We start from the raw sequence: 16,829 nt of genomic DNA, 5'->3' as shown, positions 1-16,829 counted from the left end.
AAGCTGTAGGACTGTTTGCGTAGACTGTTTGCGTCGCCACACCTGAAACTCAATCCGAGAATGAGAAAAACGAATTGAATATTCCAATTCGGTAATTATTCACCTCGGCAAGGCAATCCAGGATTCGCAGTCCTAGCAAAAGCGGACCATTGCGTTTGTGAGCGACCCAAAAATCCGTGCCTGCAGACAAGAGAGATTCAATCATGTCCGCGATGATGAGAATCTCCATCAGGTGAACAATGGACGATACGCTTCTCTCTGGTCCCTCCAAACCTCGACCAGTCAAGTTAGCAAGGGTGTTCGCTTATCCAGCAACCAAGAAGGGCTTTGATTGGTTGAAATTCGATAAATGTGGGGCATTTCTAGCATTTCTGCCTGGAAGATCGGGGCCATGCCTTCACTTACTTTGCTACACAAACGCCAACGTCAAGCCTTGCCGACGGCGGCCTCCCACTCGACCCGTCGAATTCGGCGTGCCTGTCAACTTTCTCATACACAGCATAGAACTTGCGTCACGGGCTCAAACTGCAACAACAATGATTTTTACAGATTATTTGGAGGCTTCAATAGCTCCTTTTATTGTACAGACAGCAACACTTTGGGAAAAAATCAAAGTGGCAGATAAAAAAAAAAAAAAAAAGGCAACCAATGTCTATAGGTGGTCAATCTCTGGACCAACCAGCTGTCGCCTGGTGAGATCAAAGAAACGCCTGAACGCCTTGCCCGCTTGCATCACCCAAAATTTACCCCACAACGCCGGCCCAAAAACAGCAAATGACAGAGGACAAGAAAAAAAAAACCCTCCCGACTTTGTCCACTTGCATTGGCAAATGGATGCCTCCGACAAAGGCCTCTCAATCTCATCTCCTCCCGCTCGACCGGTCATGGCCTCGTGTAGCCATGTATTCGGCTGCATATTGCACTGCATCGAGGTCAGCATTGGCCGGCTGCAATCTGAGGGCAGTTCATGACATACGCTTTGAGTCCATTGCTGCTCTCCCCTTGAGGTACCTTTCCTCTTCCTCATGATACCCGTCACTGCACCCGCAGTCGCAGAAGCGCAGACCTGCGCTTAATGGTGCAAGCTCTGGAGTTGATAACCTGCCGATTTCCGGGGTATCTGGTGGAGTTAGCAGCGTTGACGATCGTGGTGCCGAGCTCTTCGATGATCGTTTGCTGCTCCCACTTGCGGTCGACCTGGAGCTGCCTGCATCCCTCTTGTCGGATCTCCTGCTGCTCGAGGAAGCTTCGCTTCGGTGCTCGTTATCCCTCCTAGATGAATGCTCATATCGTCGACCTTCTTCGGTGGAGTAGTAGTACTGTGTTTGCCTCGGGATCCGGTACGGGTCGTCCTCCCGATACGAGCCGGCGTCATACATGTACGCTCCAGTGTCGTGGGAAAACCCGTGCTGCACCCAGCGAGGGGCATGCGGACGAGTGTCCAAGGTTCGTGGGCGCTCTCGAGTTGAGCTGTGTATTGGTTGCCGGTGGTCATACTGGTAATCATGGGGGTACGCCTGCGCCTCGTGGTACTGGTGGTACGAGTACGCCATTGCGTTGAAGTACAAGCTGACGCTGGTAGCTTCCGGGGAGACCGTGACGTTCGACGAGTGAAGACGTCAGGACCAGCAATGCTGGGGAGGTCACAAAGGGGCCGCGGCAGAATGGGGGCAGCAGGAGTGGTTGGTATTGAGTGGAAGTCAAGCAGGATATGTCCTGAGTGGTCTCCTGATGGATTCTAGTGAATCTTGAAAGCCAATCGTTGAGTTTGGATGGAATTGTCCAAGTCTCTTTGGTTTTGGTATGAATATGGGAAGAAGAGAAGCAAGGGTGGGTGGTCGAGGTGAGGGAAGAGGTGGTTTATATGCCTGAGGACCCGGGGGGGAGTTTCGTCGCTGGCTCGCCCGACCCACTTTTTCCGTCGCTCTTCTGCCTACACTTGCACCCACACCTCACACTGCACCCGCCCTTGTGCACCCCCCTGTCTGGCTGCCCATACCCGTACGCCCTCTTTCTGGTCTTCGCACACCTCCCCACGCCCTTTTGCGCACTTGAATCATCTAGCTATCCTTCCATCACCCCTCGTACACCTCAACTGCGTCCCCTTGGCGCCATCCCCTTTCTGCGTTCCCTTGCTCCGTTCATATCGACGCCTTTGAGCTGCCTACCAGATCACTGCTACATGTTCTCGTCGTAACCCCTATCGTTTCCATATATCGAGTTATTCCTACATGTCGAATTACCCCCACACTTACCAAGGTCTCATGCGGGCTTCTTCATGACGCTGCCATGGTGACACGGCTCCCTCAGGTCTTTGCATGGCGTTTTAAGCTTACGAAGCACTCGTATCATCCTGGAAGCCTAGGGGACAAACTACGATTGTTTGACCAGGCATCAGGTCTGATGGAACTTTCGACAATCTATGATATGTTTGACACTTTGTTGAACCAAGAGCGTCACACGTCAGTGTGGACTACAAGATCCTTTATCTTGCCTGTCCAACCGTAAAACATGCAGATCAGGGAATACCGAGTCTGCCTACCCAAGGTAGCCAGTTAATTTGTTTTGCTGCTGCCGTCGTTGCTGGCGAGGCATTCCCACAGACACAACTGCAACCCCAAGCCTTTCTCCCCTTTGAACATGCATGTACCACACGGGCGGAATTTCATCGTTTCGATCCGAGGTTACAGAAACACAAGCAACAAGCAGTGAGGCTTACAGTGCTAGGCGAGTATTTCAACCCAACGACCATATATGACGGACTTGAACTCAACTTTGTGAGCCTGGCATTCGGGGCTGTCGATTTGAAAAGTGATAGCAGTTGATTCCTCGTAAAGAATGCTGCGGAAGAATGTCATGACTCCAATCTCATCTGTGCCAAGATTCTGGTACTTCCGAGCATAGACAACCTCTGACATTCAATAGTGCCAGGTTGTACAAGCTTAAAGCGGGCAGAAATATCCAGAACTCTGTACGCCGAATAGCTCAAGCTCACGAAAAGTCTTTGTGATATCCAACAAGAGTCCATTGGCCTAGTATTACAGTCCCGACATGGAATATCCCCCAGTTGATAGAGGTGGTGGATGATCATCAGATTGCTGACATAATGCAAATATATCAACCAGGTCCACCCTCAAGGCTGACACTCGCAATTCAGCATGCATTAGTCTCGACTATGACTGTTACGAGCCCCACCAATCAACCAATTTTGTCTTGCTATGAAGAATCCAACCCACCAACCCATATGTGTTTATATGTGTTTTTCCGTATATACCGATTTACATTAAGAACAAGGGCATCGTCTTGTTTCGTTTCGGCCTGGTCGTCTCGTCGTTGGCCCTAGATATTGCAAATGGATTTCGGCGTTTCTCAACTACAAGAGGACAGACGCATTGGTATGTTTATATTCCTTGTTCATCACCAATGCCAAACCAACAACCTCCACCGTCGAGAACAGCGTTCTCTGGCCATTGCATAGCTTGGTTGAGATGGTGCTGCACTTGATCTTGCATGTCAAGGAACCAGGGGCCGGTTGACAAGAGAGAAGGATGTCTTTCGAATAGTGCCCCACAAATGTCCACTGTTGAGATTTTTTCACGTATTCTTTACCAGGCACCAGGCACCAGGCACTGGGCTAATGATACTGGAGGGAGTCGGAAACTGCCTGCCGTAAGCTAGACACGACGCTATGAACGCCACGTTCCCCAGAGAAACTCAGTCAACTATCTATATCATCAGACACCTGTACACATGCCACCACGAGTCATACGACTAGCATCAGTGGTTTAGTGGTAAAATCCATCGTTGCCATTCTATGAATAAATTCGATGGGCCCCGTGTTCGATTCACGGCTGATGCAATGTGGTATCCTTTTGCTCTTTTTAATTTGCCTGTTATTAGTCCTGCAACCAGGAAGAGAACCTTTTTCTTTCAAGAGCAAAACTATTGCAGTCATTCTCAGTTCACTCCAATCATACTTATACTTGGTAGTGAGTCCTTCACATTCTTTCTTCCAGCGAGGAACACAGTTGAGTCTCTACAACGTCCTGGTGATTGCTTTTAAGTGGCAGTCATCCAAAGGAAAGTTAAAATTATATAACGGGATATAAACTTCAAGTCTAAATGCCGGCAGGTGTAGCCTCGGACTTTGTTCATTCTCATCAAGTCCCCGCCGCGCCTAATCCAGGACTGAGCGCCGACCTACGGAGTTGTGTACTGGTAGAGGACGCACTGGATACATTCTCTAAATATGTTATCTCGGAGACGCGGAAAGCATATCAGGTCATGACGACTCTGGCGCAAGACCCGTGCCACTTGGAGCTGACACCGATCGTACGACCCAATCGTCCTCACGCTCGAAACTCATAGCCCGGGGACTGAGGGGGCTCTTGGCTGCTTCCCGCCCGCGCCCAGAAATCAGCTCCATTATCTGGTCGAAGCCCCTCTCAGCCGCGATATTTCCGGGCAACTCGTTGGCAGCGACCACATCAAAAGATTCCGGCTTCTTGATCGAGCGCGCCTCATTGAAGCTAACGAAGTAGCACTCACAGCGACGCGAGACGTCGACCCCAGCTTCGAGCAGCACCTCGACGCACTTGGTACGCCCATTGGCCACGAGCTAGGTGCAACGGCGTGCAGTACATCTTTCTGCCTTTCAAAGTCTCGTCTACAGAACCAGAAGAGTGTCCGATTATGTGCTCAAGGCACTCGTGGTGTCCAAACATGGCTGCTAGGTGTGCAGGGGTGAGGCCGAAGCTAGGCTCTTTTACATCAGCCCTGGCCCCGGATTCCAATAGAACCTTGACAACATCCGAGTATCCCTCCCTGCACGCCGCATGGATTGGTCTTCGTCCGTCCCTGCACATCGCCTCGATAGTAAACCCGTCACGGAGAAGCCAGGCCATCCTGCTGGCGTCTCCCCCGCGCGCCACATGCCACAACACGGAATAGCCGCGTATGTCTAGCTTGCGTGCTGACAACGGATCCAGTGCGAGTATGGCCTCGACCGCGGCCTGTTTACCCATAGCGCAGGCGCGGTGTAGAGGAGCATCGCCCTAGTAGTTCTGTGCCTGCAACAGCAGCTCTACCTGGTCGGGTGGGAGGGACACGCCAGTCTGGTAAATGTCACCTAGGAGGAAGGCGATGAGGTCGGCCACAGTTTCCTGGCGTCCATATGCTGCAGCAAAGTGTAGCAGCGTCTCTTGTGTTAGGACGCATCGGACCCAGTCGGGAACACACGGCCGCCAAATCACAGAAGCTCACTCCAACATCCCCTTCGATATCTTGTAACGTGGTTTCGTCACATCCTCAGATATGCAACGGTCAAAGAGCTTGCAGCTTCCGGTTGCGAGGGCCAGGTGCAACCTGTTGAACCCAGTTAAGCCTTGCTGGGATTCGTGCACAATATTGATTATATCATCTTCGCCTGCATGATGAAGCTCCTCAACCAAGTCCGTGGCCTCAAGATCACTGATCCAACCATCTTTGGGCTCTGGCAACACTTTCTTTGCTGCCTCTATCACAAAGACATCTACATCTCGTAGCAAAGAAGGGTGTGTTCGGGTAAGCCAGTTCGAATTCTAACTTTGAAATAGGGTTGCTTGACTGAAACGCTTGTCTCGAATGAGTCGATTACAGAAAAGCTAGCTAAATTTTCCTGTACATCGGAGTAGTCAGGCACATCGCTGTCATCAACCTACGTATCAGTCAACTCGTAACGTCGTCGGGTAGAGTCAAGCATTCTGGAAAGGCCACTGCTTGCTATATCGGCATGTGTGTCTTGGTGAGAGTCGGCTGATAAAGTCTAGCTTTCTTGAAGCCCTGATACCTCTGGGCCCAGGCTAGGCAAAGGTTGTATACCGATAGCGGTCTGAATAGCTGCGTTGATGTTGTCCTCGGGCTGGAAAATCTCAGTGCCATCTATTTCGAACCTTTGTACAAATTCAAGAAGCACATACGGCCTCCCGTAACGCGTCGTTAGCCTGGTCTGAGCCACTGTCCCCATCGTATCTCCGGCTTCCCAAAGCTGTTGAGGCATCTGCGAGTTCCAAAGGGCATCGACGAGCTCCTTGTGCACATCCCACAGGCTGCGAGAAACGTGATGGCTCTGTCTGCACCACGGCTCCCATCCATGGCTGACTTTGATGAGCCCGACAGACACATCCAGGCAAGATTTCCGAGCAGAGTCAGCGAAACGTATTGTGGCGACGGTGGTCTTCGATGGACCTACCGGTCTTGGGGTCAGCACGAAGGAGGCGGGATCCCAAGACTCGGGAGGCAGGGCTTGCTCGACAAATGTGATACGATCATCATAGGATCCTAGACCTTTTTCGAGAGCCACGATGAAGTCGGGCAATATCTCCCTTGGGCTTCGCTTAACATATATTGAGCAGTAGCCGGAGCCAGGTCGGTCCAAGGAGTATGTTCTAGGATCGCGCAAGTGGTAGACCATGTCGATATTGATTCGTGCATACTGGTCACCCCAGAGGTTGCGGAGCAGAATGACTGGACACAGGAATTCGCCATTCTCGATGACTGAACACTCCAAAAAGGCAAAATAGCCATCTAGAGGAAGAGAAAGCTCTTGAGAAGTCACGACAGAATCCCTCGGTAGGTATCGCCTCAAGTCATCGAGATACTCTGGCACTGACCAAAGAAACACCTTGAGACGCAGGCCCTGATTAGTCATGCTCATGGGGACACTGTCTGAAGTCTGAAGAGGAGGAAGTCGTATCGTTTGCGCATCGGCGAATGCGGCTGGAGAAGATGCCAAAAGCCCGTGAAGGGGGTTGTCGCTAAGGGGCTGGGCCGCCCAGGCGAAGATGGAGTGGTCATCGGTATCTTTCATAATCTCCTCTTGAAGACGTATGAATGCTGATGCTTGTTTAGTTTATCGCCAGAAGATTCATTTTACCCAGATGCAGCTTACCACGTATGCCTCCCTCGCCATACAGCAGAGGCATATTGACACTAAAGATACCCATCAGGCAATATGCCATGTCCTCACGTCGTGTCGTTTTGCGATTGGCGGCCCATCTGTCACCGCCCTATCAGTGAGCAGGGGAGACACTTTGAGCAGACAAAACCCCTACAAGTGATGGCTTCAGAAACTGACCTCATACGGTTGGCAACGCTGATTTCGTCGAGATTAATATTACCCCTGAGGACCCTCCTATCCACCCCCGTGATGGTCGCCAACAAGTCGCAAAAGTTGGAAGACGACTTCCTTCCAACTTCATTCCAGTTCGAAGAACAAAATATCATCTGGCGCGGTGCAATCAGCTCCTGCAGTGTCCACCCACGAGTGAACCAGCGACTGTCTTTGAGTTGCCTGTTCGGGACATCTTCCAGGTATGCAAAGCAGAGCGCAGCATCGCGGTACCAGACAAACATGGAGTTGATTGCCTCTGAAAGCTCAGCGCTGCTTGTCTTGTCGATGCAGCAAGTGTCTACCCACAGGTAGCGGAAGCCATGGGCGCGCGCGTAGTGTGATGCGGCCTTGATCTTGATGTAACCCGACATTTCAAAGATAGCCATCGCAACCGATGCTGTCGATGAGCTGGAAGGTGATCTGCCAAGGTCCCATGATTTGCGTTTCCTGTTTGTCGCGAGACGCTGCATATCCTGGTAGCTGACCTCCTCAGCGCCCCAGGTGTGCGACAGGATTGCATATTGTGGTATCTTATCGTCGGTGAACTCGATGACCTCGATTGTGTTTGTATCAATCAGACGCATTTGGTAGACTATAATTTGGGGCGAAAGCCCAGACTTGTAGGAAGAGGAAGGTAAGGCATTCGGTCATCAGCGCGCATGTTGCCGAGATGGTCCATAACAGTACGCGGGGCAATATCATCCGGCGCCAATGATTGGTGCTAATGAATACTAACGCCTGTGGGTAGCACTGAGATTGTGACAATCTTTCAGTCTACTCTAGAAATGAGATCCCGCGAGCCGCAGTAAGCATTCATTGTTGCAATTACCATGTCGCGCCTCCATTGGGCCTTGACTTTTTCCAGAAACTCTTGGTCGGCAAATAAGTCAACTGCAGTGCCTGCCATGGCCTTCCCGACTCTCATGGCCCTGTCAAAAGCCGCCTCTGTAGATGATGCTTTCTCAAAATCTGGACTATGTGGGGGACCCCCTTTGGGTCCGGGAGGAATTGCAAAGCTGGCATTCAAGCTCGGCATGCAATAGCTGATGTCTCCTTGATCAGTGCTCGCCTTGACAAAAGTGAGCTGGCCGCCTGGGGGTATGCGCGGCTGTGGCATGTCCGGCAAAGCCTCCCAGTATTTGGTATAGGATTCTGCCATGACACGATTCGGCACATGGTCCTTGTATCCCGGAGTTGCCTTGACCTCCAGTCTTGCACCCGTGGCCTCGGCACCCGCGCGGAAACAAGCCTCGACCTTGCGCTGCAGCTCTTGTAGCCTGGAGGCGCTGGTGGCTCTGAGAACTGCCTTGCCTGCAGCAAAAGCATGGATGACGTTTGGCGCGTTGCCGCCGTTGGTGATCTGCAGCCCTATGACATCCCCGGGCTGTGTCTGCTGGCGGAGGACCGAGATGGCGTTGTAGGCAGTTATGAGGGCGTCCAATGCGTTGATGCCGAGCCAAGGACTGTTGGCGCCATGTGCTGCACGCCCGTGATACTCCACTTCTAGCTTGGAAAACGCCGTAGTCCTGACCATCGGGCTGTTGTTTACGATGCTGGGGTGAGAAATGAGGGAGACGTCAACGTCTGCGTAGGCGCCTGCCTCGAGAAGCTTTATCTTGCCACCGCCACCTTCCTCTGCCGGTGTCCCTATGATCACGACCTTTCCTGGAAGGTGCGACTTGCGCATGACTTCGGCTGTTGCCAGACCGGCAGCAACAGACGCTATAGCTATTAGGTTGTGCCCACATGCATGACCAAGACCTGGCAAGGCATCTGTTTGTCGCGTCAGTTGATGGATTTGTTTGACATTTCTTTTCGAGGATTATAAGCACGTCTTGGATCATACCCATCTCAGCATTGAAGGCAACAACTGGCCCTGCACTTTCAGAGCTATAAACAGCAGTCCAAGCAGTCTCCATGCCAAAGGCTGACCTAGTGACTTGCCAGCCTTTTTGCTGCTGCATGAAGCCAGTCAAGGCATCGTGCGTCTTGTGCTCTTGATAGCCCAACTCAGGGTGGTCGTGGATATACTTGTTCAAGGACCATAGGTTTTCTGTCAATGGCTTCAATGCTTCCTCGATGACGGAGATTCTGCATTTTAAGCCGTCGTTGTAGATTTTGTTGTCGATTTCATTAGGCTGATCGCTTTCAGGCGCATCAACCCAGACAAAGCCGTCGATTTCTTCCATTGTCTCATCAAGGGAAGCCGTTCGATACTCGGCCGTCGCCCTTTCACTTGAAATGTTGTGGTTTTGCTCGTATGACAAGACCTGAGTGTATTTTACCAATTGCCACTTCAGTGATTAAACGTGTTTGTCGTGTAAGGTTGTATACGATTTTGCTGTTTGGATTGGGCTCCAAACTGTACGAATTACATGTGAGCAAACACGAATCCATCCATGGTGCTACAGTACTGCCCCCGCTCCACCGAGCGGGCTGTCATTTAGTGGTTGCAGCCGGCTAACTCGGCTGGAAGCTGCGGGGTCCAGGCCTAGAATACCCCTAGAGTTGTTGTCGATAGCACCCGGATGGGCACATCCTCCACTTGCTAACCTCAAAATAGGCAGTAAACCCAGGCCGTCAACTAGGGGTGCATTTCGAGGAACTGCACTCCATCCTTCGTGCTTATACCATCCCACACAGCAACGCGCAACCTTCAAAATGCAAGTCGAAAAGCAAAACGTAGTCACGACGTTGAATTACTGGGACGACCCTGGGGATGGGTCCGAACCCACCCCTATTTATATAGGCAAAGGACGCATCACCAATGAACGGCCGCACCGCGCACACCCTTTTGTTATACACGACATCACTGGCGACGAGGACAAGTACACCCTCGACGGCCATGGGTTCCAGTACTGCCACCATGAGAGTCAGGACAAGGACTTTACCGATGAGGCCAACATAGAGTTCGTCTACTACCGCGAGTGCGAGGAGCTGCTCAAGTCCATCACCGGCGCCAAAAGCGTCCACGTCTTCAACCACAAGGTGCGCCGGGGACCTACGCAGTGGCACCACCTGGGGCTACAGAACCTCAAGAACCGCGGGCCCGTCACAAAGACGCACGTCGACCAGTCGTACCACGGCGCCGAGCTCAGGCTGCGGTGGGAGTTCCCCGACGAGGCCGACGAGCTGGTCAAGCGGCGCTACCAAATCATCAACGTCTGGCGGCCCATAGAGACAATACGCAAGGACCCAATCGCGGTGGCGGACTCGTCCACGGTTCCAGACCAGGACCTGGTCGAGGCCATCATGGTCGAGAACGACTTTGAGGGGAAGCAGTGGGTGGTTCGCCACAACCCGGAGCATCGCTGGCACTACAAACGGTGCATGACGCCACAGGACGTGCTGCTCATAAAGTGCTTCGACTCGGACACCACAGGCGTGGCGCGGAGGGCTCTGCACTCGGCGTTTGAGGATCCGAGCACCGCACATCTGGACAGTCGGCAGAGCATCGAGGTCCGATGTCTGGTTTGCTACGGTTGATTTTGACAAAGATGCAGTAGCTGGGACAGCCAGGCAGGTTTCTACAGTATCCTGCCGAAGTGCAAAGCGTGTACTCCGTTTTAACGTGGGGTTGGTTGTCCAAAATGGGTGCATACGAGGTGGAGGCAGCGATGATGGTCGGGTACTTTGCGCCAAGCCGTGCCAGCGTGAGGGGTTTCGGAGATAAGCCCAATCAGAGCTTGACAGACGGGTAGGTTCGTCCGCCATCTGCCGAAGTGGCGATGCATTTTAATAGGGATACTAACCGCTGCAACCCAAGACGGAAGGTAGATTGCAAAGTGCAGGAATAAAAAGAGCGCATACCAGTCGGAATATTGGTGAATTGGAAGCTCCGAGATGTGATATATGCGTCTTTGTTTCTTGTTTGTTTCTCCCAATCTATGTATCTCATGTGAGTAAGACGTACATCACAGAGAAACGAGGACTTATCGTGGGGAGTGGATGAAGCGGGGGTTCCAAGCAATTAGTCTCGGGCATACAATTCGTCAGAAACTGAAGCGCCTCGTGTGCAGTACCTGGCAAACAACTCTTGGCTAGTTGCAGGTACTCGGCAAGGAAAGGATAAAATGGATGTGGACTCGAGTGTGGGTGGGTGGATAGGGAGGCATATATAAGCGAATGCCCCTCTTATGATCACCAAACACACTGGAGTCTGACATGAACATTGTCCTTCTCTAACACCTGTCAATAACCTATTATAATTCATCCCCATACTTGGACTTTGACAGCCCAAACTCGAAATCAACAAAAAAAAAGGCATCATGGTTGTCAACACGGAAATGCCCGAGACCGTCGAGTGGCAGGGCAAGCAGGTGCCCGTCTGGCCCATGCAGACCATCGACTATGGTCGTCTTCTCTCCCAGGACACTGCTGAGATCGAAAAGGTTCTCAATGCCTGCTTGGAGGAGGGTTACTTCTACCTTGATCTCAAGGGAATTGAAGGCAGGAGAATGCTTGCCGACCAGAAGGAGACGCTCGACCTCATGCATCGCTTCTTTGATATGCCCATTGAGGCCAAGAACGAGTTTGGGTTGATCTCATCTCACTTGGGGTGAGTTTCGTTCTTCTTTTGCATTTATTTTCTCTTGCCCAAGAAGCCAATTCTTGAACAAGTCACTGTCGCAAGCCATATGCTAACCTGCACCCGTCATGGCTCAATAGCTACGAGCCTGTTGGAAGCCGCACCGGAGCCAGGGCCGGCAGCAAGGACGGCTATGAGATGCTCAAGGTCTCGCGGGACGAGATCCAGAGGGACAGCCCCAAGATCCCCAACGCCATCAAGACCAGCAGCGACATGAAGATCCTGGAGAACTCCATCGGGAGCTGTAACACCATCACCAAGGTCATCCTGTCGGCTCTTTCCACCGGCATGAACCTGACTGGCGCCTCGCGATTTGAGATGTCGCACCGTAACGAGAGGCCCTCGACCACAACGGTAAGTGTTTTTTTTTCTCCTTTGGTTTAATGCATTGACAAATCCCTCAGCTGCTGACAACAACACACTCCAGCTCTCAATGATGCACTACCTCCCCTCGGAAGCCCTGGATGAGAACAGCATGGGCCACCAGAAGCACACCGACATCAGCTCCCTCACCCTCCTCTTCTCGGAGCAGTGGGGTCTCCAGATCCGTCCCCCAGGAGTCTGCGGCGCGCGCGAGATGGGCTTCGTGGCGCCCAAGCCCGGCTGCGCGTTTGTGCACGTCGGCGACTCTCTGCGGTTCGCCAGCGGCATGAAGATGCAGTCTTGCATCCACCGCGTGGTGCCGTTTGACCCGTCGGAGCACCGCTACTCCATCGCCTACTTCCTCCGCGCCGAGGACGACACCATGTTCCAGGACTCGGAGGGCCGCTTCATCACGGCCGGCCAGTGGCACGACGAGAAGTTCAAGGCCTTCACCGACCCCGAGCTCTGGCAGGCCATGGCTCCCAAGTCCATGATCCTGGGCGGAATGAAGGAGGACGGCGAGGACGAGCCCGTCGCCAAGGAGGCCCCCGTCCCCGTTGCTGCTGCACCGGTTGTGGCTCCTGAGGTCAGCGCTCAGGCTTAGAAGAATCCAGTTTCTTGTTGTTCTGTTTCTGCCTTGTCCACATGTCTCTGGTTTGAGATGCTATTTGTACTCCTGTCAATGCTTGTTTTTATTTATTTATTTTTTTCTGCAGGGCATGAAGCATGTCTTTGTTAGTTTTTTTATGACGATAATACAAACCGTGACTACCTATGGCCCAACGGTTTCGTAAGAATGCATCCCCGGCCGAGAAAAACCACGTTCTCCGTATGAATAGAAATTTCTGGTCGGCTGGCAGGCTCCCTCTGTTAGGGTTGGTTCGCATATGACTTTTTGATGCCGTGTACCTGACTTGAGTGTTGTCTTGCGCGTCAATGTTAGATATGACAGGCGCAACATAACATCTATTTGTGGCGCAGGCATAACGCGTGATCTTCGTCTACCTTGAGCTAAGCCATTGACATGCTGCGCTTTGGACATCACTCGAGGCAGTTTCAACAGCCACTTCTAAGCACTCATCTTGTCAGACGCCGGCGCGGGCACGAGGTCGCGCTTCTTAACAAGCCGCAGGCCTCCGACACCCATGACAAGCCCACCCGTGATAAGCACCAAACCGAGAGTGACCAGAGCGCCAATGACACCAGCAACAGGCGTGGTGATGCCACCGTCGCTGCCACCCGAAGCCGCCCCGGCCGCCCCCGCAGTGCCGGCCGCACCAGCAGCGCAACCAGCAGACGCGGGCCCGCACAGCTCGCACCAGCGCGCCGTGTCCATGACCGCGATCTTGGCCATGTTTCTCTGGAAAGCCGACCAGGGCATCAGGCTCTCGCCCGGCCCAAACAGCGGGTACGCCCTGAGCGGCCTCACAGCCGACGCGGAGCCGTTGACGAAGCGGAAGCGCACGCTCACGTCATCCGGGCTGACCGCTCCAGCCGGGACGGACACGTTGGTGACGAGCTCAAACGCCATGCTGCTGGCGTAGTCGACGATGCCGGTAAAGTCGGTGCTCACCTCGTGCAGGCCCGCCAGGCCGAAGAAGGACGAAAAGGTGGCGTAGGCCCCAAACTGCACGTCGATGCGCGGCGAGGACGCGGGCTTCTGCAGCGTCGCGTTGAGGGACCGCAAGGCCTGGCCGGCGAGGGTCGCGCCAGCGATGGCGCGGACGGGCTCGGAGGCGTTGAATGCCAGGTTCCACTCCAGCTGGTTGGCGCGGGTGGAGAGCTGGTGGAGGACCGGGTCGGTCATCAGGTTGCGGCCGTCGTAGGATGCGTTGTGGATCTGGGCGACGTTGATCAAGTCGTAGACTGGGTTTTGGGATGTCAGTACTGTACTTTATAGGTGAATTGGGAATGGGCAGAGAATCAGCGGAGAGGATCAGGGGAGAGCAAAGACTCACTAGCATAGCCGTTCTTGAAGTTGGCTGCATCGGCCTTGAACGTGCGGTTGATGGCAGGCATCAGGCCCTGGTAAAAGCCATGGGTGCTCTCGAGGGCATCGAGATAGTCGCGGCTGGCAAAGTACGAGTTGGAGCTGGCGACGGCCTTTGCGCAGCCGCTGCCAGACTGTAGCCAAGCGTCATCCTCAGCACCGCTGGGCGTGGCGGCGGTGGTGAGGGAGTTGACTGGGATGTACTGGTATCCGCCGAGCGTCGACTGCACCGTCGTGCCATCGGCCAGGACCTGGACGTCGGCCGTGGTAGGCGGGTAGAGCCCCTGAAGAAAGGCCTGGCCGCTGTTCTGCAGCACGACGTCGATGGGGCTGACGACGTTGAGCTGCGAGTTGACGGCGACGTCTGACGAGATGCCGGCGATGCGGCTGGTGGCGTTGCTGGCGACATACAGCGACCGGTAGTACTCGCCGGAGCTATGCACCTGCTCGGCACCTAGCGCCGTCAGCTTGGTTGGCGGGGTGGACTTTGCTGTGCGGTCTCCATGGCGGTGGAAGACGAAGACGCCCAGCACGGTCTCGGCTGAGGCCAGGGTGGGAAGCAGCAGGCCCAAAAGGGCAGACAGCTGAGTGTTGAGCTGCATTGTTCAGCTTGCTCGACCTCAAGTCTCTGTTGTGACAGAAGAGACTGGCTCGCCACTTGGTAACGTCAAATGTTTTGCCCCAAAAGCACAATGCAGGTGTGGCAAGTGCTAGAGACGCGGTGAGTAAACTCCAAGAAAATGGCAGGAGGGCTTGGCGACGGCTTTAATAGTGTTTTGCTCCGATTACTACTCGGTGTCCACCTTCCTAGACTAGAACTAGAACTGGACCGCTATGAGTATTCACCCGTTCTGAACCCCAAAGTTAGTCTGGACGCCTGGGATGCGATGCCCGTTACCCTGCAAAGGGCTATGCATCTTGTCCTGTTTTACTACTGCATTTGTTAGTGACTCCCCACAAGGAGAGGATATTCCGATCGGAAGCAGCCGGTGGTTTAGAGGCGATAGCGGCCAAAAACTCCGGAAAAGACAAATCCAAACCAAAAAAGCAGACAGATGGAAATGGCTCATCCACATTGTGAGTCGACAAGCACCTTGATAAGGAAGATCTTAAAGGTAGACCCCACCGATATCGTAACCCAATACCCAATCGTAGGTTTGTCTCGGCCCCAACCGTCCATCTGTGATGGGGCTGCTCACACTTCGCAGCCTTTGTGTCATAATATCCCAGTAGCACATAGTCCAGCTTGCCCGGGGCTAAAAGTCCGAGGGCTATCCCCGACAACCGACAAAAAGCCCACAAAAGCCCGAACCATATTCGGTAAGCACCGTAATATATGCGTTATTTGATCGTAATACTGTTATATTTAAACTTGATTTTGATCAAGGCTGGCCCCATCCCAAGCTGCGCCAAACTTGAATAAAAAAGGTATTTCCGTTCCTGGGCCATAAGGCATTTTATGAAATAAAAGAGCAAAGGGACAACAATCAAAGCTTCGACTTCCTTCCAGACTTGATATTCTTGGAAAACTCTCCGCTGATGATAAAGTCGGGGTACCGCATGCCCGGGTCCAGACCGACGCCCGCGTTGGTACCCCTCCAGGCGGCACCGTCAACCACCAGGCAGTGGCCGTTGACGTAGTTGCCCGCCTCGCTGAAGAGGAAGACGGTCGCGTCGCCAATGTCGCGCTTGGTTCCCCAGCGGCCGGTCGGGACCCCAGCCGCGCCCAGCTTGGGGTCCTTGTTGACTTCGCCGCTGGACAGGCGCTCCATGCCCTCGGTCCCCTCAATGCCACCGGGGGAGATGACGTTGCTCGTGATGCCCAACGGGCCGTACTCAATCGCCACCGACGCCATGAGGCTGTCGACGCCCGCCTTTGCTGCCGAGACGTGCGCCTGGAGCGGCACGCCCGTGTAGTGGAAAGTCGCCGAGACGTAGATGATGCGCCCTCCCGTCTGCCCTGTCGGGCTGGGGTTCGGATTCCGCGACGCCGAGGCCACCAGGTGCGGCATCGTCGCCTTGATGGTGTTGAAGGTGCCTATGGTGTCGATGTCGATGACCGACTTGAACCCGTTGGGCGTCAGGGCCGAGATGGGCGCCACAAAATTGCCCGCCGCTCCGGCGATCACAAAGTCGATGGCGCCCAGCTCGCTCGCGCAGCGGTCTGCAGCCTTCTTGAGATCCTCAAACTGCAATTTCATGTCAGCTCAAATATCTTGTTCATGGTGAGACGGTCGTGTACCAACCTTTCTAACGTCGACAGCTCCAATGCCGATAACCTTGGCACCTGGCCGAACCTGGGCGATTTCCCTAGCAACCCTCTCAGTCTTCTCGACGTTGCGGCCGATAATGCAGGCATTGGCACCGAGGTGGACGATGGCTTTTGTCTGAGCACTGCAGATATCGCCAGCACCACCAGTCACAAAAATTACTCGGTCCTCTATTTCATTTTTTGTTAGACCTGATATGCGTATTACTTGCCCATCTAGTATGGGGGCGTCGAGAAGGTAAGAATTGAGGCCTACTAAAAATGCCGTCCTTCCATACGCCGCTCATGTATTCTGTTGCCATGGTCGTAGTTGGTTTGTGGTGAAGCGGCTCAAATTGTCAACTCGATCTGAGTGTTGTATGTCGGATTGGTGACGTCCTGATTGAGTTCAGACTGAGTCGACAGCGAACACTGAAGAGATGGAACAACCACAGGATATAGGGGAAACGGGATTATTTGATGAAGGGAA

The 16,829-nt window shown here is 53.4% G+C and overlaps 8 protein-coding genes and 1 non-coding gene across 9 annotated transcripts; 3 read left to right on the top strand and 6 right to left on the bottom strand.

Annotated features, from left to right (window-relative positions):
- Positions 1–517: 517 nt before the first annotated feature.
- MGG_05143 (uncharacterized protein) lies at positions 518–1,804 on the bottom strand. The gene is made up of 2 exons (XM_003712627.1): positions 977–1,804; positions 518–922 (listed from the first exon to the last, which is right to left on the bottom strand). Exons 1-2 carry the CDS (start codon positions 1,551–1,553, stop codon positions 861–863), a joined length of 639 nt encoding a protein of 212 aa, XP_003712675.1. The 5' UTR covers positions 1,554–1,804; the 3' UTR covers positions 518–860.
- Positions 1,805–3,774: 1,970 nt separating this feature from the next.
- Positions 3,775–3,859, top strand: MGG_20151. The gene has a single exon. It is a non-coding gene; the product is annotated as a tRNA-Gly (tRNA).
- A 423-nt stretch (positions 3,860–4,282) lies between these two features.
- On the bottom strand, positions 4,283–5,024 carry MGG_16875 (uncharacterized protein; the record flags this gene model as incomplete). Its single annotated transcript, XM_003712626.1, has 2 exons — positions 4,283–4,618; positions 4,671–5,024. 2 exons carry the CDS (start codon positions 5,022–5,024, stop codon positions 4,283–4,285), a joined length of 690 nt encoding a protein of 229 aa, XP_003712674.1.
- Positions 5,025–5,803: 779 nt separating this feature from the next.
- On the bottom strand, positions 5,804–7,770 carry MGG_15132 (HET domain-containing protein; the record flags this gene model as incomplete). Its single annotated transcript, XM_003712625.1, has 3 exons — positions 7,115–7,770; positions 6,929–7,035; positions 5,804–6,873 (listed from the first exon to the last, which is right to left on the bottom strand). Exons 1-3 carry the CDS (start codon positions 7,732–7,734, stop codon positions 5,804–5,806), a joined length of 1,797 nt encoding a protein of 598 aa, XP_003712673.1. The 5' UTR covers positions 7,735–7,770.
- A 149-nt stretch (positions 7,771–7,919) lies between these two features.
- On the bottom strand, positions 7,920–9,339 carry MGG_15131 (peptidase M20 domain containing 2; the record flags this gene model as incomplete). Its single annotated transcript, XM_003712624.1, has 2 exons — positions 7,920–8,923; positions 8,997–9,339. The coding sequence occupies 2 exons, from the start codon at positions 9,337–9,339 to the stop codon at positions 7,920–7,922; spliced, it is 1,347 nt and encodes a 448-aa protein (XP_003712672.1).
- A 472-nt stretch (positions 9,340–9,811) lies between these two features.
- Positions 9,812–10,636, top strand: MGG_05141 (uncharacterized protein; the record flags this gene model as incomplete). Its single annotated transcript, XM_003712623.1, has 1 exon — positions 9,812–10,636. The coding sequence occupies one exon, from the start codon at positions 9,812–9,814 to the stop codon at positions 10,634–10,636; it is 825 nt and encodes a 274-aa protein (XP_003712671.1).
- Positions 10,637–11,418: 782 nt separating this feature from the next.
- Positions 11,419–12,705, top strand: MGG_05140 (uncharacterized protein; the record flags this gene model as incomplete). The annotated part of the gene is made up of 3 exons (XM_003712622.1): positions 11,419–11,708; positions 11,819–12,092; positions 12,166–12,705. 3 exons carry the CDS (start codon positions 11,419–11,421, stop codon positions 12,703–12,705), a joined length of 1,104 nt encoding a protein of 367 aa, XP_003712670.1.
- A 465-nt stretch (positions 12,706–13,170) lies between these two features.
- MGG_05139 (uncharacterized protein) lies at positions 13,171–14,693 on the bottom strand (the record flags this gene model as incomplete). Its single annotated transcript, XM_003712621.1, has 2 exons — positions 13,171–13,967; positions 14,060–14,693. 2 exons carry the CDS (start codon positions 14,691–14,693, stop codon positions 13,171–13,173), a joined length of 1,431 nt encoding a protein of 476 aa, XP_003712669.1.
- An 885-nt stretch (positions 14,694–15,578) lies between these two features.
- Positions 15,579–16,662, bottom strand: MGG_05138 (sporulation protein SPS19; the record flags this gene model as incomplete). Its single annotated transcript, XM_003712620.1, has 3 exons — positions 15,579–16,280; positions 16,338–16,531; positions 16,617–16,662. 3 exons carry the CDS (start codon positions 16,660–16,662, stop codon positions 15,579–15,581), a joined length of 942 nt encoding a protein of 313 aa, XP_003712668.1.
- Between the last annotated feature and the right edge of the window lie 167 nt (positions 16,663–16,829).

The sequence above is a fragment of the Pyricularia oryzae genome, chromosome 3 (assembly GCF_000002495.2).
Source record: "Pyricularia oryzae 70-15 chromosome 3, whole genome shotgun sequence".
Lineage (NCBI taxonomy): Eukaryota > Fungi > Ascomycota > Sordariomycetes > Magnaporthales > Pyriculariaceae > Pyricularia > Pyricularia oryzae.
The sequence above is the reverse complement of the archived record's forward strand: the minus strand, read 5'-3'. Positions and strand labels throughout refer to the sequence as shown.